Raw genomic sequence first — 18,368 nt, 5'->3', positions numbered from 1 at the left:
ATTATACACAAGAAACTAAAATTATATATCATACAAGACTAACAAAGGTCAGAGGCTCCTAACTTGGGACAGGCGCAAAATTGCGCCGGGATTAAACATGTTTTTTGAGATCTCAACCCTCCCCTATACCTGTAGCCAATGTAGAAAACTCAGTTTAAGAGAAGTCCGAGTCCGATGTCAGAATATGAAACAAAAGAAAATAAACAAAATGACAATAATACATAAATAACAACAGACTACTAGCAGTTATTGACATGCCAGAACCAGACCTTAATTAAACTGATTGAAAGATTATGTCTTCATCATATGAATATCAGGCACAATCCCTCCTGTTAGGGGTTTAGTATTATACCGTCATGAAATATACAACCCTCTTATTTACAATATCATTTGATCAACACCTATTTACAAGGGTCTATTTGATATGATTTTTCTCATTGTTGAAGGCTGTATGGTTGCATATAACTGCTTACATCCACTTTATTTGAACTTGAGTGGATACATGTAGGCGTCTCATTGGCAATCATACCACATCTCCGTATTTGTACAGTATTGTATCAGTACTGTTACCTAATAACAGGACAAAACAAGACAGTAATTTGACAAAACTAAAGACATACATACTTGATTTTACTTCTCTAAAGATATAAACAAAATTTTCATAGTTCGTATCTGAACATGTACACAGCCATGGGAATTTTAAGGGACTATATTTCAGTGTGCATATATTTAGTAGCTTATCTGGCTACTTCCTGTTTATCAGACCGGTACCTTAGAAAAGAATTGTGACAATATATCCAATCTTTTCAAAAACCAAAGACTAACGTCACTAGGAGCAGCAGTTAGTTGTCATAGATACTCTAGATAGAAAGATAATCTGCCACTTTTATAAAAGGGACTACACATAGTTTTTGAAAGGGTATAATCGGTTTGTGCCGAAATTCTTTCTTTAGTCCAGAAACTCATTTGTGCTAAATGGTAATCTCCACCCACATTTAGGACTGGCAGTTATTTGTAGTTTTTATCAACAGCTTGCACTTTTTCTAAATTATATTTGCTTCTTTTAAGACTGACCAAAACTGTTTTTTTACCATTGTGGTTTGATTAAGGTAGTGTATATCAAACAGCTGTTGGAAATATTTTGGACAACCCTCTTATTTACAATATCATTTGATCAACACCTAGTGGTCTTTGGTGGTATCTCGCATAACATTAATAAGGTCTTTTTTAAAAGGCAACTTGAAATTATTGGTCCCATATTTATGTGCTATAGCAAATGTATGGGCTGCTGATCTGCATATATGATAGCAATATATTCTTATGTTTTCAAAGACCCCTTATTTCTTCACTCCACTTTATAAGATAGAACTAAATGTTATTCCATATTTTATTGGTTTTTTTCAAAGGTATCATAATTTAGACATAAAGACAAAACTAAGCACAGTCAAAAAAGTCTACTCTGTCCTGTAAAGTTTGAGATGTCTTTGTTGTTCAATCTTTGTCACTTGTATGGAAACACTAAATCTTGATAACCTACAATAGAAATATTATCACTTTTATTTCAATTCAATTGTTGCAGTTATCATGCATGTAATAGAGAAAATGATAAATTAGACCAGATCTCCACATTAATAATATTAAAACTAGAGGCTTCAATGAGCCTGTGTCACTCACATGATACTTTTATTTACAATTGATGCATGATACAGAAATTGTCCATACCAACCGTCAGTGTTTACCATACAATACAGTATTTGTCGGATTTTGTCCATACCTATCGTCGATGTTTGACATAAAATACAATACTCCTATATACCGTATATCAACAGTATTTGTCTATACCTACCGTCGGTGGTTAACATACAATACAGTCCTCCTATATACCGTCTATCAACAGTATTTGTCTATACCTACCGTCGGTGGTTAACATACGATATAGTACTCCTTTGCACCGTCCATCAACAGTATTTGTCTATACCTACCGTCGGTGGTTAACATGCAATAAAGTGCTCCTACATACCGTCTATCACCAGTATTTGTCTATACCTACCGTCGGTGGTTAACACACAATATAGTGCTCCTATATACCGTCTATCAACAGTATTTGTCTATACCTACCGTCGGTAGTTAACATACAATATAGTGCTCCTATATACCGTTTATTAACAGTATTTGTCTATACCTACTGTCGGTAGTTAACATACAATATAGTGCTCCTATATACCATCTATCAACAGTATATGTCTATACCTACCGTCGGTGGTTAACATACAATATAGTGCTCCCATATACAATCTATCAACAGTATTTGTCTATACCTACCGTCGGTAGTTAACATACAATATAGTGATCATATATACCGTGTATCAACAGTATGTGTCTATACCTACTGTCGGTAGTTAACATACAATATAGTGCTCCTATATACTGTCCATCAACAGTATTTGACTATACCTACCGTCGGTGGTTAACATACAATATAGTGCTCCTATATACCGTCTATCAACAGTATTTGACTATACCTACTGTCGGGGAGTTTACATACAATATAGTGCTCCTTTATACCGTGTATCAACAGTATTTGTCTATACCTACTGTCGGTAGTTAACATACAATATAGTGCTCCTATATACTGTCTATCAACAGTATTTGTCTATACCTACCGTCGGTAGTTAACATATAATTTAGTGCTCCTATATACCATCTATCAACAGTATTTGTCTATACCTATCGTCGGTTGTTAACATACAATATAGTGCTCCTATATACCGTCTATCAACAGTATTTGTCTATACCTACTGTCGGTGGTTAACATACAATATAGTGCTCCTATATACCGTCTATCAACAGTATTTGTCTATACCTACCGTCGGTAGTTAACATACAATATAGTGCTCCTATATACCGTCTATCAACAGTATTTGTCTATACCTACCGTCGGTGGTTAACATACAATATAGTGCTTCTATATACCGTATATCAACAGAATTTGTCAATACCTACCGTCGGTGGTTAACATACAATATAGTGCTCCCATAAACCGTCTATCAACAGTATTTGTCTATACCTACTGTCGGTAGTTAACATACAATATAGTGCTCCTATATACCATCTATCAACAGTATATGTCTATACCTACCGTCGGTAGTTAACATACAATATATTGCTCCTATATACCGTTTATCAACAGTATTGGTCTATACCTACCGTCGCTGGTTTACATACAATATAGTGCTCTTTGATACCGTCTATCAACAGTATATGTCTATACCTACCGTCGGTGGTTAACATACAATATAGTGCTCCCATAAACCGTCTATCAACAGTATTTGTCTATACCTAGTGTCGGTAGTTAACATACAATATAGTGCTTCTATATACCGTCTATCAACAGTATATGTCTATACCTACCGTCGGTGGTTAACATACAATATAGTGCTCCCATAAACCGTCTATCAACAGTACCTAGTGTCGGTAGTTAACATACAATATAGTGCCTCTATATACCGTCTATCAACAGTATATGTCTATACCTACCGTCGGTGGTTAACATACAATATAGTGCTCCCATAAACCGTCTATCAACAGTATTTGTCTATACCTACCGTCGGTGGTTAACATACAATATAGTGCACCTATATATATACCGTCTATCAACAGTATTTGTCTATACCTACCGTCGGTGGTTAACATACAATATAGTGCTCTTTGATACCGTCTATCAACAGTATATGTCTATACCTACCGTCGGTGGTTAACATACAATATAGTGCTCCTATATACCGTCTATCAACAGTATTTGTCTATACCTACTGTCGGTAGTTAACATACAATATAGTGCTTCTATATACCGTCTATCAACAGTATTTGTCTATACCTACCGTCGGTAGTTAAAATACAATATATTGCTCCTATATACCGTTTATCAACAGTATTTGTCTATACCTACCGTCGGTGGTTAACATACAACATAGTGCTCCTATATACCGTCTATCAACAGTATTTGGCTATACCTACCGTCAGTGGTTAACATACAATATAGTGCTCCTATATACCGTCTATCACAAGTATTTGTCTATACCTACCGTCGGTGGTTAACATACAATATAGTGCTCCCATATACCGTCTATCAACAGTATTTGTCTATACTTACTGTCGGTAGTTAACATACAATATAGTGCTCCTATATACCATCTATCAACAGTATATGTCTATACCTACCGTCGTTGGTTAACATACAATATAATGCTCCCATATACCGTCTATAAACAGTATTTGTCTATACCTACTGTCGGTAGTTAACATACAATATAGTGATTCTATATACCGTCTATCAACAGTATTTGTCTATACCTACCGTCGGTGGTTAACATACAATATAGTGCTCCTATATACCGTCTATCAACAGAATTTGTCTATACCTACCGTCGGTGGTTAACATACAATATAGTGCTCCCATAAACCGTCTATCAACAGTATTTGTCTATACCTACTGTCGGTAGTTAACATACAATATAGACTAAGTGCTCCTATATACCATCTATCAACAGTATATGTCTATACCTACCGTCGGTGGTTAACATACAATATAATGCTCCTATATACCGTCTATCAACAATATTTGTCTATACCTACTGTCGGTGGTTAACATACAATATAGTGCTTCTATATACCGTCTATCAACAGTATTTGTCTATACCTACCGTCGGTGTTTAACATACAATATAGTGCTCCTACAATGTATATACCGTCTATCAACAGTATTTGTCTATACCTACCGTCGGTGGTTAACATACAACATAGTGCTCCCATATACCGTCTATCAACAGTATTTGTCTATACCTACTGTCGGTAGTTAACATACAATATAGTGCTCCTATATACCGTCTATCAAGAGTATTTGTCTATACCTACCGTCGGTAGTTAACATACAATATAGTGCTCCTATATACCGTCTATCAACAGTATTTGTCTATACCTACCGTCGGTGGTTAACATACAATATAGTGCTCCCATAAACCGTCTATCAACAGTATTTGTCTATACCTACCGTCGGTGGTTAACATACAATATAGTGCTCCTATATATATACCGTCTATCAACAGTATTTGTCTATACCTACCGTCGGTGGTTAACATACAATATAGTGCTCCCATATACCGTCTATCAACAGTATTTGTCTATACCTAGTGTCGGTAGTTAACATACAATATAGTGCTCCTATATACCGTCTATCAACAGTATTTGTCTATACCTACCGTCGGTAGTTAACATACAATATAGTGCTCCTATATACCGTCTATCAACAGTATTTGTCTATACCTACCGTCGGTGGTTAACATACAATATAGTGCTCCTATATACCGTCTATCAACAGAATTTGTCTATACGTACCGTCGGTGGTTAACATACAATATAGTGCTCCCATAAACCGTCTATCAACAGTATTTGTCTATACCTACTGTCGGTAGTTAACATACAATATAGTGCTCCTATATACAATCTATCAACAGTATATGTCTATACCTACCGTCGGTGGTTAACATACAAAAATAGTGCTCCAATATACCGTCTATCAACAGTATTTGTCTATACCTACCGTTGGTAGTTAACATACAATATAGTGCTCCTATATACCTTGTATCAACAGTATGTGTCTATACCTACTGTCGGTAGTTAACATATAATATAGTGCTCCTATATACTGTCTATCAACAGTATTTGTCTATACCTACCGTCGGTAGTTAACATACAATATAGTGCTCCTATATACCATGTATCAACAGTATTTGTCTATACCTACTGTCGATGGTTAACATACAATATAGTGCTCCTATATACCGTCTATCAACAGTATTTGTCTATACCTACTGTCGGTAGTTAACATACAATATAGTGCTCCTATATACCGTTTATCAACAGTATTTGTCTATACCTACCGTCGCTGGTTAACATACAATATAGTGCTCTTTGATAACGTCTATCAACAGTATTTGTCTATACCTACTGTCGGTAGTGGCTCCTATATACCGTCTATAACCAGTATTTGTCTATACCTACCGTCGGTGGTTAACATAAGATATAGTGCTCCTATATACCGTCTATCAACAGTATTTGGCTATACCTACCGTCAGTGGTTAACATACAATATAGTGCTCCTATATACCGTCTATCACCAGTATTTGTCTATACCTACCGTCGGTGGTTAACATACAATATAGTGCTCCCATATACCGTCTATCAACAGTATTTGTCTATACTTACTGTCGGTAGTTAACATACAATATAGTGCTCCTATATACCATCTATCAACAGTATATGTCTATACCTACCGTCGTTGGTTAACATACAATATAATGCTCCCATATACCGTCTATAAACAGTATTTGTCTATACCTACTGTCGGTAGTTAACATACAATATAGTGCTTCTATATACCGTCTATCAACAGTATTTGTCTATACCTACCGTCGGTGGTTAACATACGATATAGTGCTCCTATGTACTGTCTATCAACAGTATTTGTCTATACCTACCGTCGGTGGTTAACATACAATATAGTGCTTCCATATACCGTCTATCAACAGTATTTGTCTATACCTAGTGTCGGTAGTTAACATACAATATAGTGCTCCTATATACCGTCTATCAACAGTATTTGTCTATACTTACTGTCGGTAGTTAACATACAATATAGTGCTCCTATATACCATCTATCAACAGTATATGTCTATACCTACCGTCGTTGGTTAACATACAATATAATGCTCCCATATACCGTCTATAAACAGTATTTGTCTATACCTACTGTCGGTAGTTAACATACAATATAGTGCTTCTATATACCGTCTATCAACAGTATTTGTCTATACCTACCGTCGGTGGTTAACATACGATATAGTGCTCCTATGTACTGTCTATCAACAGTATTTGTCTATACCTACCGTCGGTGGTTAACATACAATATAGTGCTTCCATATACCGTCTATCAACAGTATTTGTCTATACCTAGTGTCGGTAGTTAACATACAATATAGTGCTCCTATATACCGTCTATCAACAGTATTTGTCTATACCTACCGTCGGTAGTTAACATACAATACAGTGCTCCTATATACCGTCTATCAACAGTATTTGTCTATACCTACCTTCGGTGGTTAACATACAATTTAGTGCTCCTATATACCGTCTATCACTAGTATTTGTCTATACCTACCGTCGGTGGTTAACATGGAATATAGTGCTCCTATATACCGTCTATCAACAGTATTTGTTTATACCTACTGGTGGAGGTTAACATAGAATATAGTGCTCCTATATACCAAGAGGGATAACGGATCTGCATCTAGAATTTATCATGCTGCCCTTTTTTTGGATTTTTAAAATTCTTGTTATCCCTCAATTTTTACATTCATCCCAAATAATACAACAGTAGTCAATTAGGGGCAGAACACCCATTGTATTATGTTTTCTTGCAGTTATATAAAAAAAAATGTATTTAAGAAAGATGGTATATTCTGGATGATATATTAGCACAACCTTGGTCAATTTGATTTCTCCAGTTACTTAGTGGGCTGTCAATTTTGAAACTAATATTTTTTCACATGAAGAATTTTGTAATACTTTAATTTATTATCAAGTTTGGTTGAAAAGTCTGAATAGTTTCTGCTTTGTTCCAGTAATCAAACATTTTGTTTCATTTGCATCTATGAACATGTTATTCATTTTACACCACTCTTCAACCCTGTATAAATCTTCTTGAACATCATCATTTATATTTTCTAGATGTTTCCCCCTGATTTATGAATAGTGGTGTCATCAGCATATACAACGATATAGGTCTGTTTCACAATTTTTAATGCATAAGGGAAGGTCATTTATAAATAGCACAAACAATAGAGGACAAGGTATAGAACATTGGGGAACACCAAATTTTACATGTTGTTGTTCAGAGTTAACATTACAAATGTATACCTTTTGTTATTCAGGTACGACTTAAAAAAACTAACAGTAGTCTCACTAAATCCATACATGTCGAGCTTTAAACAAAGAAAGTCATATTCTACCAAATCAAAAGCTTTTTTTTAAATCTTAATAAAATTGCTAGGTTTAAATTACCATCTTTCATTTCTTGCAACCATGTGTCAATGATATTAAATAAATGTCAAGCTCAATCCAGTATATATTCCAAGTTATGGACAAATGATAATGCTATTAAAAATACCAAATCATAACCAGTGCTTTTCTCTTTTTCTATTTACAGTATATGACTAGGTAAAAATGATTACTTTTTTCAACTATTTTCATACTTTTTTGTTTCCTCTGCTTTTGTATCAAGGGCATAATTGTTTATGGCAAACTAAGCATCTGCATAATCAAACTATTCCTAACTATACTCTACCTCAAATTCTGGAAACTGCAAAATTTTTGTCATAGCAGTCTTATGGTAGCTGAACTATTTCTATTTTTTGTAAATCTGGATTAATAAGTCTTTTGTCACATTCTGGGGCTATAGAAAAAAAACATTACAGAATTATCAAAATTATGTGTGTATAATGTTTGTGTACAGTCATTCAACTAAAAAAGGACAAAAATTATTTTTTTGTGTATAAATAAATAATTGTGATTTTAATGTCTTAATATTATAAAAAAAACTTCAAAAGATTAAATTTAAATTATAATCTAAACATGAAAGAGCACATATAAATCAACCTTTTACTCAGATTTATATCTAAAACCAGTTATAACTAGCTATAATATCTTTGACTTCACAAATATCATCATCTAATTTTACAAATCAGTATTTATTTGGTGGCACTTCCTGCACACTAAGTATGTTATGCCTTAGGTTTAATTTTGATGCAATCACATTTCAGAAGGTACATGTCTTGAACTGTTTTAATGAATAAATTACAGTTTTAAACTCAGTTTAGGCTGACCTGAGGTCAATAGTCTTAAACAATGTCATCAAACTATCAGTTTTACTGTAATATATTGATATTGTGACATTTATGGGAAAGAGCATATGAGTTAGTCATATTGGTCAATACAATGGAAAGTTTATATCTGAGACTATTATAACACTATGTGTTATACTAGTAGTCTCAGTTTATAACTATGTTAATGTGGTGTCTTCAACCTATGCCAACATTTGATAAAAATATATTCAACCTACGCCTACAAACGAAACACAATAGGTGTTGTTATAGCAATTATTAATTAATAAAAGGTAAAATACAGTCAGTATATTTAAGCATAATTATTTTACTCTTTGAAAATTCAGAAACTAAAATAAAGTATTTGCAAAATTGTGTTGTAGTACAAAATGAATAATTAAAAAATAGCTAAAAAGACAAAAACGGTTAAATAGAAACCTTGATACTAGCAAAATATTGTTGAAAAAATATATAATCATAATAAAAAAATAGATTAATTTTTTTTAAATTAAACACTTTTAAAATTTAACAATACTTAAGAAAACAAGAGTTAAACAGCTATTTCATTGGTGCAAAGGAGTAGGTCCAGCTAAGGCCCCTTTTTGGCCCCAAAATGTAGCAGTTTTACAAAATTGTTAAAATTTAAACATAGTTATTTATTGGAAAGTAGAATGCGTCTGCTCCATGAATATGGGCTGTTTTTACCAATACAATACACATATATCGGGTACTAGCTATCATCATTAAGTCATGCTAAATTACTGAAATCTTCACAATTTTAGCATTTTAATTAAATTTTGGACAGTTTCCGTCTTAAATGAAAGTGGCCACATTCGTGTTCATTCTTAATATTGAAACGTAAGTTGTATTTGATGATAATACATTACATATATAAAGATTGAGGATGAACACTTTCATTTTTGACAAAAACTATATGAAAAGTGACATTTTTAGCCATATTTGCTAGATTTTTCATATTTAAGCTTGAATCAGAGCTAATTTAATGACTAAATCAGTTAAAAACTTTCACACAAACTAATTGAATCAACTGAAATAGACACTTAACTGTTTAAAAAGTGTTCAAAATCATTCAATAGATGAACCTGAAATTTGAGGCCAAAACGGCCCTTTCCGGACCTACTTCTTTTTATGATAATTTTTGTTAATTATTTTGTTGTATTTAATATGTAAAATACTTCAACAAGCAATAAAATATACAAATATACCATGATACTTCAACAGATTTTTTTAAAATCAATTTTGCAATATAAAATTTAAAATAAATATTAAATACTATTAGAATGATTTTTTGGTTCATTTAAAGGCAGCGACTTTCCAGTTGGACAGTACACCCTTAATTTACTTATTTTTTAGTTTAAACATAAAAGTACTCTGTGTTTGTTTTTGTCTATTATATTGTGTTGTGTGATTTACAGTTACATTTTGTGTCTCTTATTTGGAACTTCATTATCCGAATTGATAATTTAGATATTAATAAGATAATTTGAATATACCATGAGTTCCTATTAAAATAAACAGCTGCGCCATGAGCGCATGATACGCCCGACGTCTTGTGTGGAAGTTTTATGCAATAATCATAAAAAGTTTCTGAGAAAGTTTTTAAAAGCAACTACCATTTAATAAAATTTTGGGTCATCACCAAAAAGTATACAGTTCTTTAGATTAATATAACAAAGAAGTGTGTAAAGTTTTAAGCAATAATCATAAATCGTTTTTGAGATACGGCACGACATGTAAAAAACCCCTCCCCCTTTTTTACAAAATACTCAATAACTCAAAAATGAAATTTTTAATCATCACCAAAAAGTATACAGATCTTAAGATTAATATAACAAAAAAGTATGTAAAGTTTTAAGCAATAATCGTTTTTGAGATAGGGTGCGACATGTGAAAAAAAAACACACCCCTGTTTTAGTTACAAAGTGCCGTAACTCAAAAAGTTTAAATCTTATTTTCACCAAAAAGTATACAGATCATTTGACCATCATAAAAAACAACTATATTAAGTTTCATGAAATTTAGATAAGTCGTTCTCAAGTTACGGTGCGACATGTTTACGCCGGACAGACGGACAGACAGACGGACGGACACCGGACATGTGTATACCATAATACGTCCCGTCAAAATTTTGACGGGCGTATAAAAATTACTAGAAAAAGTCCTTACTTTGTGACCAACTTTAGATAAAAATCCATAAAATTCTTTTTTTCTCTCATTATTTCATTATATTAATTTTAAACTAATTCCTATATGACATGTATGAAATAGAGATCCTCAACATACACAATTATACCTACATTTTCACTTGTACTTTTTTTTGTATATTTTGTATATTGAGAACACTTTAACGGTAGGTTTAAACTGGTTGTAAATTGATTAGCTCCTAATTAATTTATGTTTTTATAACACTTAATCTATTACAAATTATTCAACCTATGCCAACATATTTTCATACAATTTTATACCTAAATTTCAAAATGTTGGCATAGGTTGAATGAACCGTTAATGTCAATTATATACATGACATAATAATTAAATCATTTAAAAAACTATTCCAAAGATTTCTCTCAAATCATGTTTACATTTTTTTAGAGAAGAGTTTGTCTGAAATATATTCAAGGGTAGTCCAAATAGTTATGACTTCTTAAAAAGCTATATTATGGCAGAGACATATATACACATGTGTATATATGTCTCTGATTATGGGGAAAAAGGGGGGGGGGGTCTATTATGTTTTTTTTTCATACAGGAGGAAGACGTCAAAGCAAAAAAAACCCAACAAAACAAAATAAAATAATAGCCTTATATCATAAAAATTTGGTCTAATTTTGGGATAATACATTTAAGAGGGCCCTCATGGGGTTTTTGATTATGTGATTACTAAGCCGTTTTTTTTAATGATTATTTGATTATTAAGCCAAATATTTCATGATTATTTGATTACCTAGGACTGTATTTTTAGTTTATGATTATTTGATTACTAAAGATAAGCAAATATTTAATGATTATGTGATTATATTGGCAAAAAAATGGTGATTATGTGATTACTAGGACCCCCCCATGAGGGGCCTCATTTAACTTCCTTTGATGTCGGGGAGGGTATAAGTTTTGACGATTAATTATTCTTGAAACTAACAATAATTATTTCTTATTGTTACTTTGTTAAGGGCATACGATACAGTTACAGGGAATGTAATGACGTTGCTAACGTAAAATGTTATTTTCGCGACGTCAAACTCTGACATATCGGGAAAAGATGCATTTTTCGACTGATTTTTATCATTCAAACTGATTTAATTTGAAAACGAGTGCATGGACCCCTATTTTTTAAAACAGCAATTTGTTTCATTTTGCAAGGAGATTATGTGACCCAAATTTTATAAAACTGTAAATAGCGCAATTTTTTAAATTTTGATAAACATGCAGCAAAAAATGACGTTTTTTCCTCTATTCATGAACATTTGATAAATATAGAGTTATTTCGGAATAAAAATTGCATAATTTTTAATGATACTTATAAAATACAGAAATTACCGATTATTTAACAAAAAGTATTTTGTGTTTATCTTTTAAAACAAAAAAGTTATGTCTTTCTTTCGAAAAAGAAAATACGGACACAAATCTGAATTTTGAGCAAATACACAAAATTTCGAACTCATTTTACTCAAAAAGTAGCACATGAAGGTATATTTTTTATTACATATTTGATTTAATGAGGTAAAAAAAAGCCTATATGCCAATTTTCATCAACTTGTAAATACAGGTTCAATACTGTATCGTATGCCCTTAAGCGAGCGAGATGTGTGGTTCTCGAGTTATTTCAAAAAAAAAGGGGGGCGGGGGGGTGTTACTATATCAAATTTACCCAGTTTGGAGACAATAAATATTTAAAATCTAACCATAAACTCCAATGTTCCTGCTTTTTTTAGCAGAACAAACACGATGGCATTCTCGTCTCTGTTGTAATCAATAGTTAACTCATTTCTTCTTCCAGGTTATTTCTTAATTAATTATGATTATCAGCTGTCTGTCTATCTATTTACCATGTTTATGTTAAACTGGTCCGTAATTCCATCGTAGTGTATCGATAACTGAACACAACAAGGATCCAGTTTATTAAACGTATATAATATACAAGTTTCGGACAAGGTTCCTGAGTCAGTAACCGTAACTATCACCGTGCTTTGTGCGCATGCGCAAGAAACACCAACAACAAGGATAAAACAGGGTATACAGTTCCGTAATTTCGTATATTTTTCTTATCTTCATACTAAAGAGCTCCAAAAGTAGGCGTGCTTAGGTGCACTGGGCGGGTCTAAAAACCGACTCTCGGTGGTTAACGTCTCTCGATGGTTAACTTTAAGTGCCTACCAGCAAAAGAACATCCATAACACTTCTTTAAAATTATTAGTGACTGAAGTTACTCTACACTATTTGGGGCATTATTTCATCTAGATCCGTACATTTCTTGGACCATTTAACATCTGTCTAGTTCTGTGAGGTAACATGCGTCTGTAGGTATTTTACAAGTAATCATAGATGACGGGACGTCCCAGATATTATCCATATAAAGCATTCAGTGCGATGACTGATCATCACTACGTTCTGATGGCACCATTTTGGAAACTGTAAGTTTGTTACAGGAGAGCTATATACTGATTTAAATAAACTCATCATAGATACCCAGCAATTGACAATGTGTACGCTAGATGCGCCTTTCTTCTATGAAATACTCACCAGTGACGCTCGATTCAAAATAGGATTTATATTGACCTTTGTTGCTCGGACTCGTAGCGATATAAATAGTGTACATTCTCTCAGTTCTGTTTATTTCAATGAAGTTACTTTTCATAAATAAAAAATAAGTACATGTTAATTGGTTTACAGCAAGGTAGAGTAGAATCTGATAAAAGAGGGACGAAAGATACCAAAGGGACAGTCAAACTCATAAATCTAAAACAAACTGACAATGCCATGGCTAAAAATGAAAAAGACAAACAGAAAAACAATAGTACACATGACACAACATAGAAAACTAAAGAATAAACAACACGAACCCCACCAAAAACTAGGGGTGATCTCAGGTGGACCGGAAGGGTAAGCAGATCCTGCTTCACATGTGGCACCCGTCGTGTTGCTTATGTGATTACAAATCCGGTAAATAGTCTAATTCGGTAGGTCACATTCATGAAAGGGAAGGGGATTGTAGTTACGACGTAAGGAACATATTCGATATCATTTTTGAAACGGTTATTCCGTATGGCGTCCGTAAAATTTACGAAGGGATGATTTCAACTTCACCATTTGGAACTCTTGGTTTAAAAGCTTCCTTGTGAGCAGTAACCCTCTATCAAAAAAATCATGATAGGAAATGCAAGCACGGGAATATCGTATCAATTGGGAGATATATACCCCGTATGCAGGTGCTGCTGGAATGTTGCTACTTAGAAATGGAAAGTTCACAATTGGAAAGCTGAAATCATCTCTTTTGTCGTAAAGTTTTGTTTTCAACCGACCCTCATTGTCAATTTCTAGATGTAAGTCAAGATATGAAGCCGACTTAACTGTATCTGTAGTATCCTTTGAAGTTGATAACCCTTCCGGAACAACTATTATAAGTTACCTCAAATTTACAGTAGGGTTCGTGTTGCTCAGTCTTCCGTTTTTTCTGTAGTGCTTTTCTTTTCTATATATTTCGTTTTTGTCATGGTGTTGTCAATTTTTCTAGAATTATGACTTTTGGTATAGTTGATATATTTCGCCTATTTTTTCACTAGTTGTGTAAAGTCGTATGTCTTATCAAATCGAGAAATGTTAACTCTTTCGACGTTCATGTTCCCCATTCTATGGATTAAAAGCCATGAGTTTGGTCATGTTTTTCTTTTATGATTGAAAGAAATCGGTTTAAGATAATCATCTTCCGCATACTTCATATTCGTTGACGTCGTATCAATGCTATTGTTTTGGATACGATCCCTTACCCTCATTCGTAGCCAGTCTAAATAATTTTTAAAAAATATATGGGCAAGGCAAAATTAAGACAAAGAACTTAAAACACTTAAAATTGATTTTCTATAAAAAAAAAATGTTGTCCCTGAATACATAGTTATTGTATTTGTATGATAATCATATAATTTCAATAATAAGTACAATTACATTTTACTTTCTTTCCTCGGTTTCGTTCATTTTTATTTATATTTACAAATTATATTTAGATCCATAAAAACGATTCAAATTACACATAACCTACTTACAATGTTTTTCCATCATTTAATTACACATTAGTTCAACATTTGAATCAAAATATGAATAATAAATTGAAATATTTGTCTATTAGGCTACTGTCACTCAGACGACAAAAAGGATAAAAATCAGTAGGTTAACAATTTCACTATTTCAACAGCTAATCCACAGCAAAATGATCTTCGTATCTGAAGGAAATATTTTAAAACACAACACATTATTGTTATTATTTACAATTGCGCTCTGTTCGGGTATGGAGAACACTGTAAAAAGTTATTCTTAGAGTCAGATACCACTTCATCTTCGTCTACCGTCGTAATTCCCTTGGAATATCACTGTTGTTTTAACATTCAATTTCCTTTCCATGTCTTAGTTCCCTTATAATACATGTAACATATAGACCAATACACATAATATATACAATACGTATTTTCTAATATCCGTATTCAACCGGAATTGTAACGTCTCTGTTTTTTCGTTGAGAACCAAAAATCGGTGCCTCGAGTGTTAGTTTCCCTGTTCGACTTAATTTCGAGGTTATAAAGTCTGTACTGACCTCGTCTGGAAGGAGAATCTCGCGAGAATATTCTCTTTTCGATGAATTACTTGGATCCCTGTCCTGATGTCTTGCACGTATTGTAAGATAGCTCCCACTTGTTTTTATCTGAATTTCCTCTGGTTTGAATTGCGACAGATCAAATTCAGCATAAAATTTTCGTTTTCCAGTTGCGTCATGTACAATGAAGTCATGCACTTTGTTATCTCCTCCAGTAATCCAGTCATCAGATTCAGTAACAGGGACCATTCGTTTTGAGATAGTATCGGCAAGAGACCATTGGTCAGCTCTTGGTGCTATTTTCTTGAAAGTATCCTCCCATTCCTTTCTTATTTCGTCACTTTCGTGAGTCATTTCTTTGTCATATGTGATCCAGTTATCGTCTGAAGTAGAAGGTTTTTTCGTACTGTTGTATGTGACTGGTCTGCTCGTATAACTGGAGACCGGGGTATACTGGAATGGTCGACTTTTATAACTGGAGACTGGCGTATAGTGGAATGGTCGACTCGTATAACTGGAGACAGTGGTATCGTTGAATGGTCTACTCGTATAACTGGAGACAGGCGTATAGCTGAGCGGTCGACTCGTATAACTGGAGACAGGCTTATAGCTGAGAGGTCGACTCGTGTAACTAGAGACAGGCGTATAGCTCAAAGGTCGACTAGTATAACTGGAGACCGGAGAATAACTAGAATACGGAATATCCTTTTTATATGTAGAATGTGTATTGGTATGCGTCAATGGTTTGCTAGAGTACTTTGTTGGTATGTCCCTTTCGTATTTATTCAACCGATGGTCAATTGGTGTGTAATCACTATAAGTTGGTGTACGCCTTTCAGATGTCGTTTTACTTCTGTATGTTTCTCGTTCATATTTAACAGGTACAGTGTCTGAAAGGTATGACATTTTTTTTTATAAAATCCCTCCTTTTTCCTATGAAGGTCTAGTAAGATAAATGTCTTATGTCAAGGAGCGTTAGATTCTACAATGGCCGCCAGCCACGAGTTGTTGTGTTTCTATGCCCTTGTTTATTTGTGTTTTTGCCAACTACGCCCTGGAAAACTTGCACCACAAAAGAAAAAATGTTGTAGCCTTTTCGCTAATCTTCTTTAATAACATATATGTGTAATATTAAAGTTGACCAGAGGAAAAATGTCAATTACTCTATTAAAAAGATATTTTCTCTTTTATATTTACACGCCTCAGCAACTAATACTTATTTGCATCGTTTATTAAAGTATACAGTGAAACAATTATAAAGGTGATGGGAGATTTTAACATAAAATATGATAGATAAATGTTACACATATTTCATTCCGCTTCGATCAAGTCCTTTTTAAAGTTATATATGTTCGTAAATTCTTATATATATGTGTATAATTTTTATGTCTTTTCACAAATGTTTGGTTTTGCTTTGGACTAATTAGAAAATCTGTTTAGTTTCAGTTACTAAATAAACTCATCATAGATACCAGGATTAAAGTTTGTATTTACGCGAGACGCGTGTTTCGTCTACAAAAGACTCATCAGTGACGATCGAATAAAAAAAAGTGAAAAAAAGGCCAAATATAGTACTAAGTTGAAGAGCATTGAGGACCAAAATACCTTAAAGTTTTGACAAATACAGCTAACGTAATCTATTCCTGAGGTGGAAAAACCTTATTATTTAAAAAAAAATACTAAGTTTATTTAGATAAACCGCAAGTTTCCGCATTTGAAATGTTTAACCTCTTGTCATGTCGAGGCCTTTTATAGTAAAACTATACGATATGGAATTTTCATTGTTGAAGGCCGTAAGGTGAACTATATTGCTTACATCTACGTCATTTTGTATTTGATAGATAGCTATCTCATTGGCAATCATATCACATATACTGATATGCATAAGGCTACCTTTAGTAGGTGTTATTCTCTTCCGTGCAAATTTGCGTTTCACTATAGCTCAGTTGTGTCACATATATACTAAATCCAATTTCATCTCATACAGATTTTCAAAGATCACATGTAAAAAGCTATGTTTTTTAATGTCAAGCCTACAAGACAGAAGCGTCGAATTTGTTATGCTCCATCTCTTGGAGAAAACGCTTAACGCTTTAATTGAATTCCATCGCGGAATAGGAGACTATATTATTTCACAAATACCTCAATTCGGAAGTATACTAAAAGCTAATCTAATTAGTTGTTTGATGATTATAATCTAAAACTTTACACTGTAGAAAATAACATATGGCAAAAACTATGTTTTTTTCTCGAAAAGTTCAATTGGTCAATATGCTATGGTACTCATTACTGAAATTTACGAGTTCTGATAATCGGAGCTTCCGACATGGGACAGACAAGTAATCCTGTAATGCCTTCCATTTACGGTAGCAAGGATAATTGAAAGAATCTTGCAAATGTGGTTAGTTTTATGAGAGACATACAATACATATTAAATGTCTCTGAACATGTGTAACATTTTATTAGTTGCCAAAATAATATTAGTTCACGCTCTTTTTAATTAGTAAATTACATATTTTTCTCAGTGATGTACTTTTTTTTAACGTTGTTTTTGCAACATAGGTGATCTAAATGTACTCAAGAAAACTTTCCCCGAATCCGTATTTGGCTAT

General features: G+C 33.3%; 1 protein-coding gene and 1 long non-coding RNA gene across 2 annotated transcripts; both read right to left on the bottom strand.

Moving 5' to 3' along the window:
• Positions 1–1,375: 1,375 nt before the first annotated feature.
• LOC139510592 (uncharacterized) lies at positions 1,376–12,993 on the bottom strand. The gene is made up of 3 exons (XR_011661925.1): positions 12,857–12,993; positions 8,402–8,509; positions 1,376–1,533 (listed from the first exon to the last, which is right to left on the bottom strand). It is a non-coding gene; the product is annotated as an uncharacterized lncRNA (long non-coding RNA).
• Positions 12,994–15,011: 2,018 nt separating this feature from the next.
• LOC139512390 (body wall muscle protein HR-29-like) lies at positions 15,012–16,791 on the bottom strand. Its single transcript, XM_071299998.1, has one exon. It carries the CDS (start codon positions 16,660–16,662, stop codon positions 15,634–15,636), a length of 1,029 nt encoding a protein of 342 aa, XP_071156099.1. The 5' UTR covers positions 16,663–16,791; the 3' UTR covers positions 15,012–15,633.
• Between the last annotated feature and the right edge of the window lie 1,577 nt (positions 16,792–18,368).

The sequence above is a fragment of the Mytilus edulis genome, chromosome 2 (assembly GCF_963676685.1).
Source record: "Mytilus edulis chromosome 2, xbMytEdul2.2, whole genome shotgun sequence".
Lineage (NCBI taxonomy): Eukaryota > Metazoa > Mollusca > Bivalvia > Mytilida > Mytilidae > Mytilus > Mytilus edulis.
This window is presented reverse-complemented; position numbering and strand designations above follow the sequence as displayed.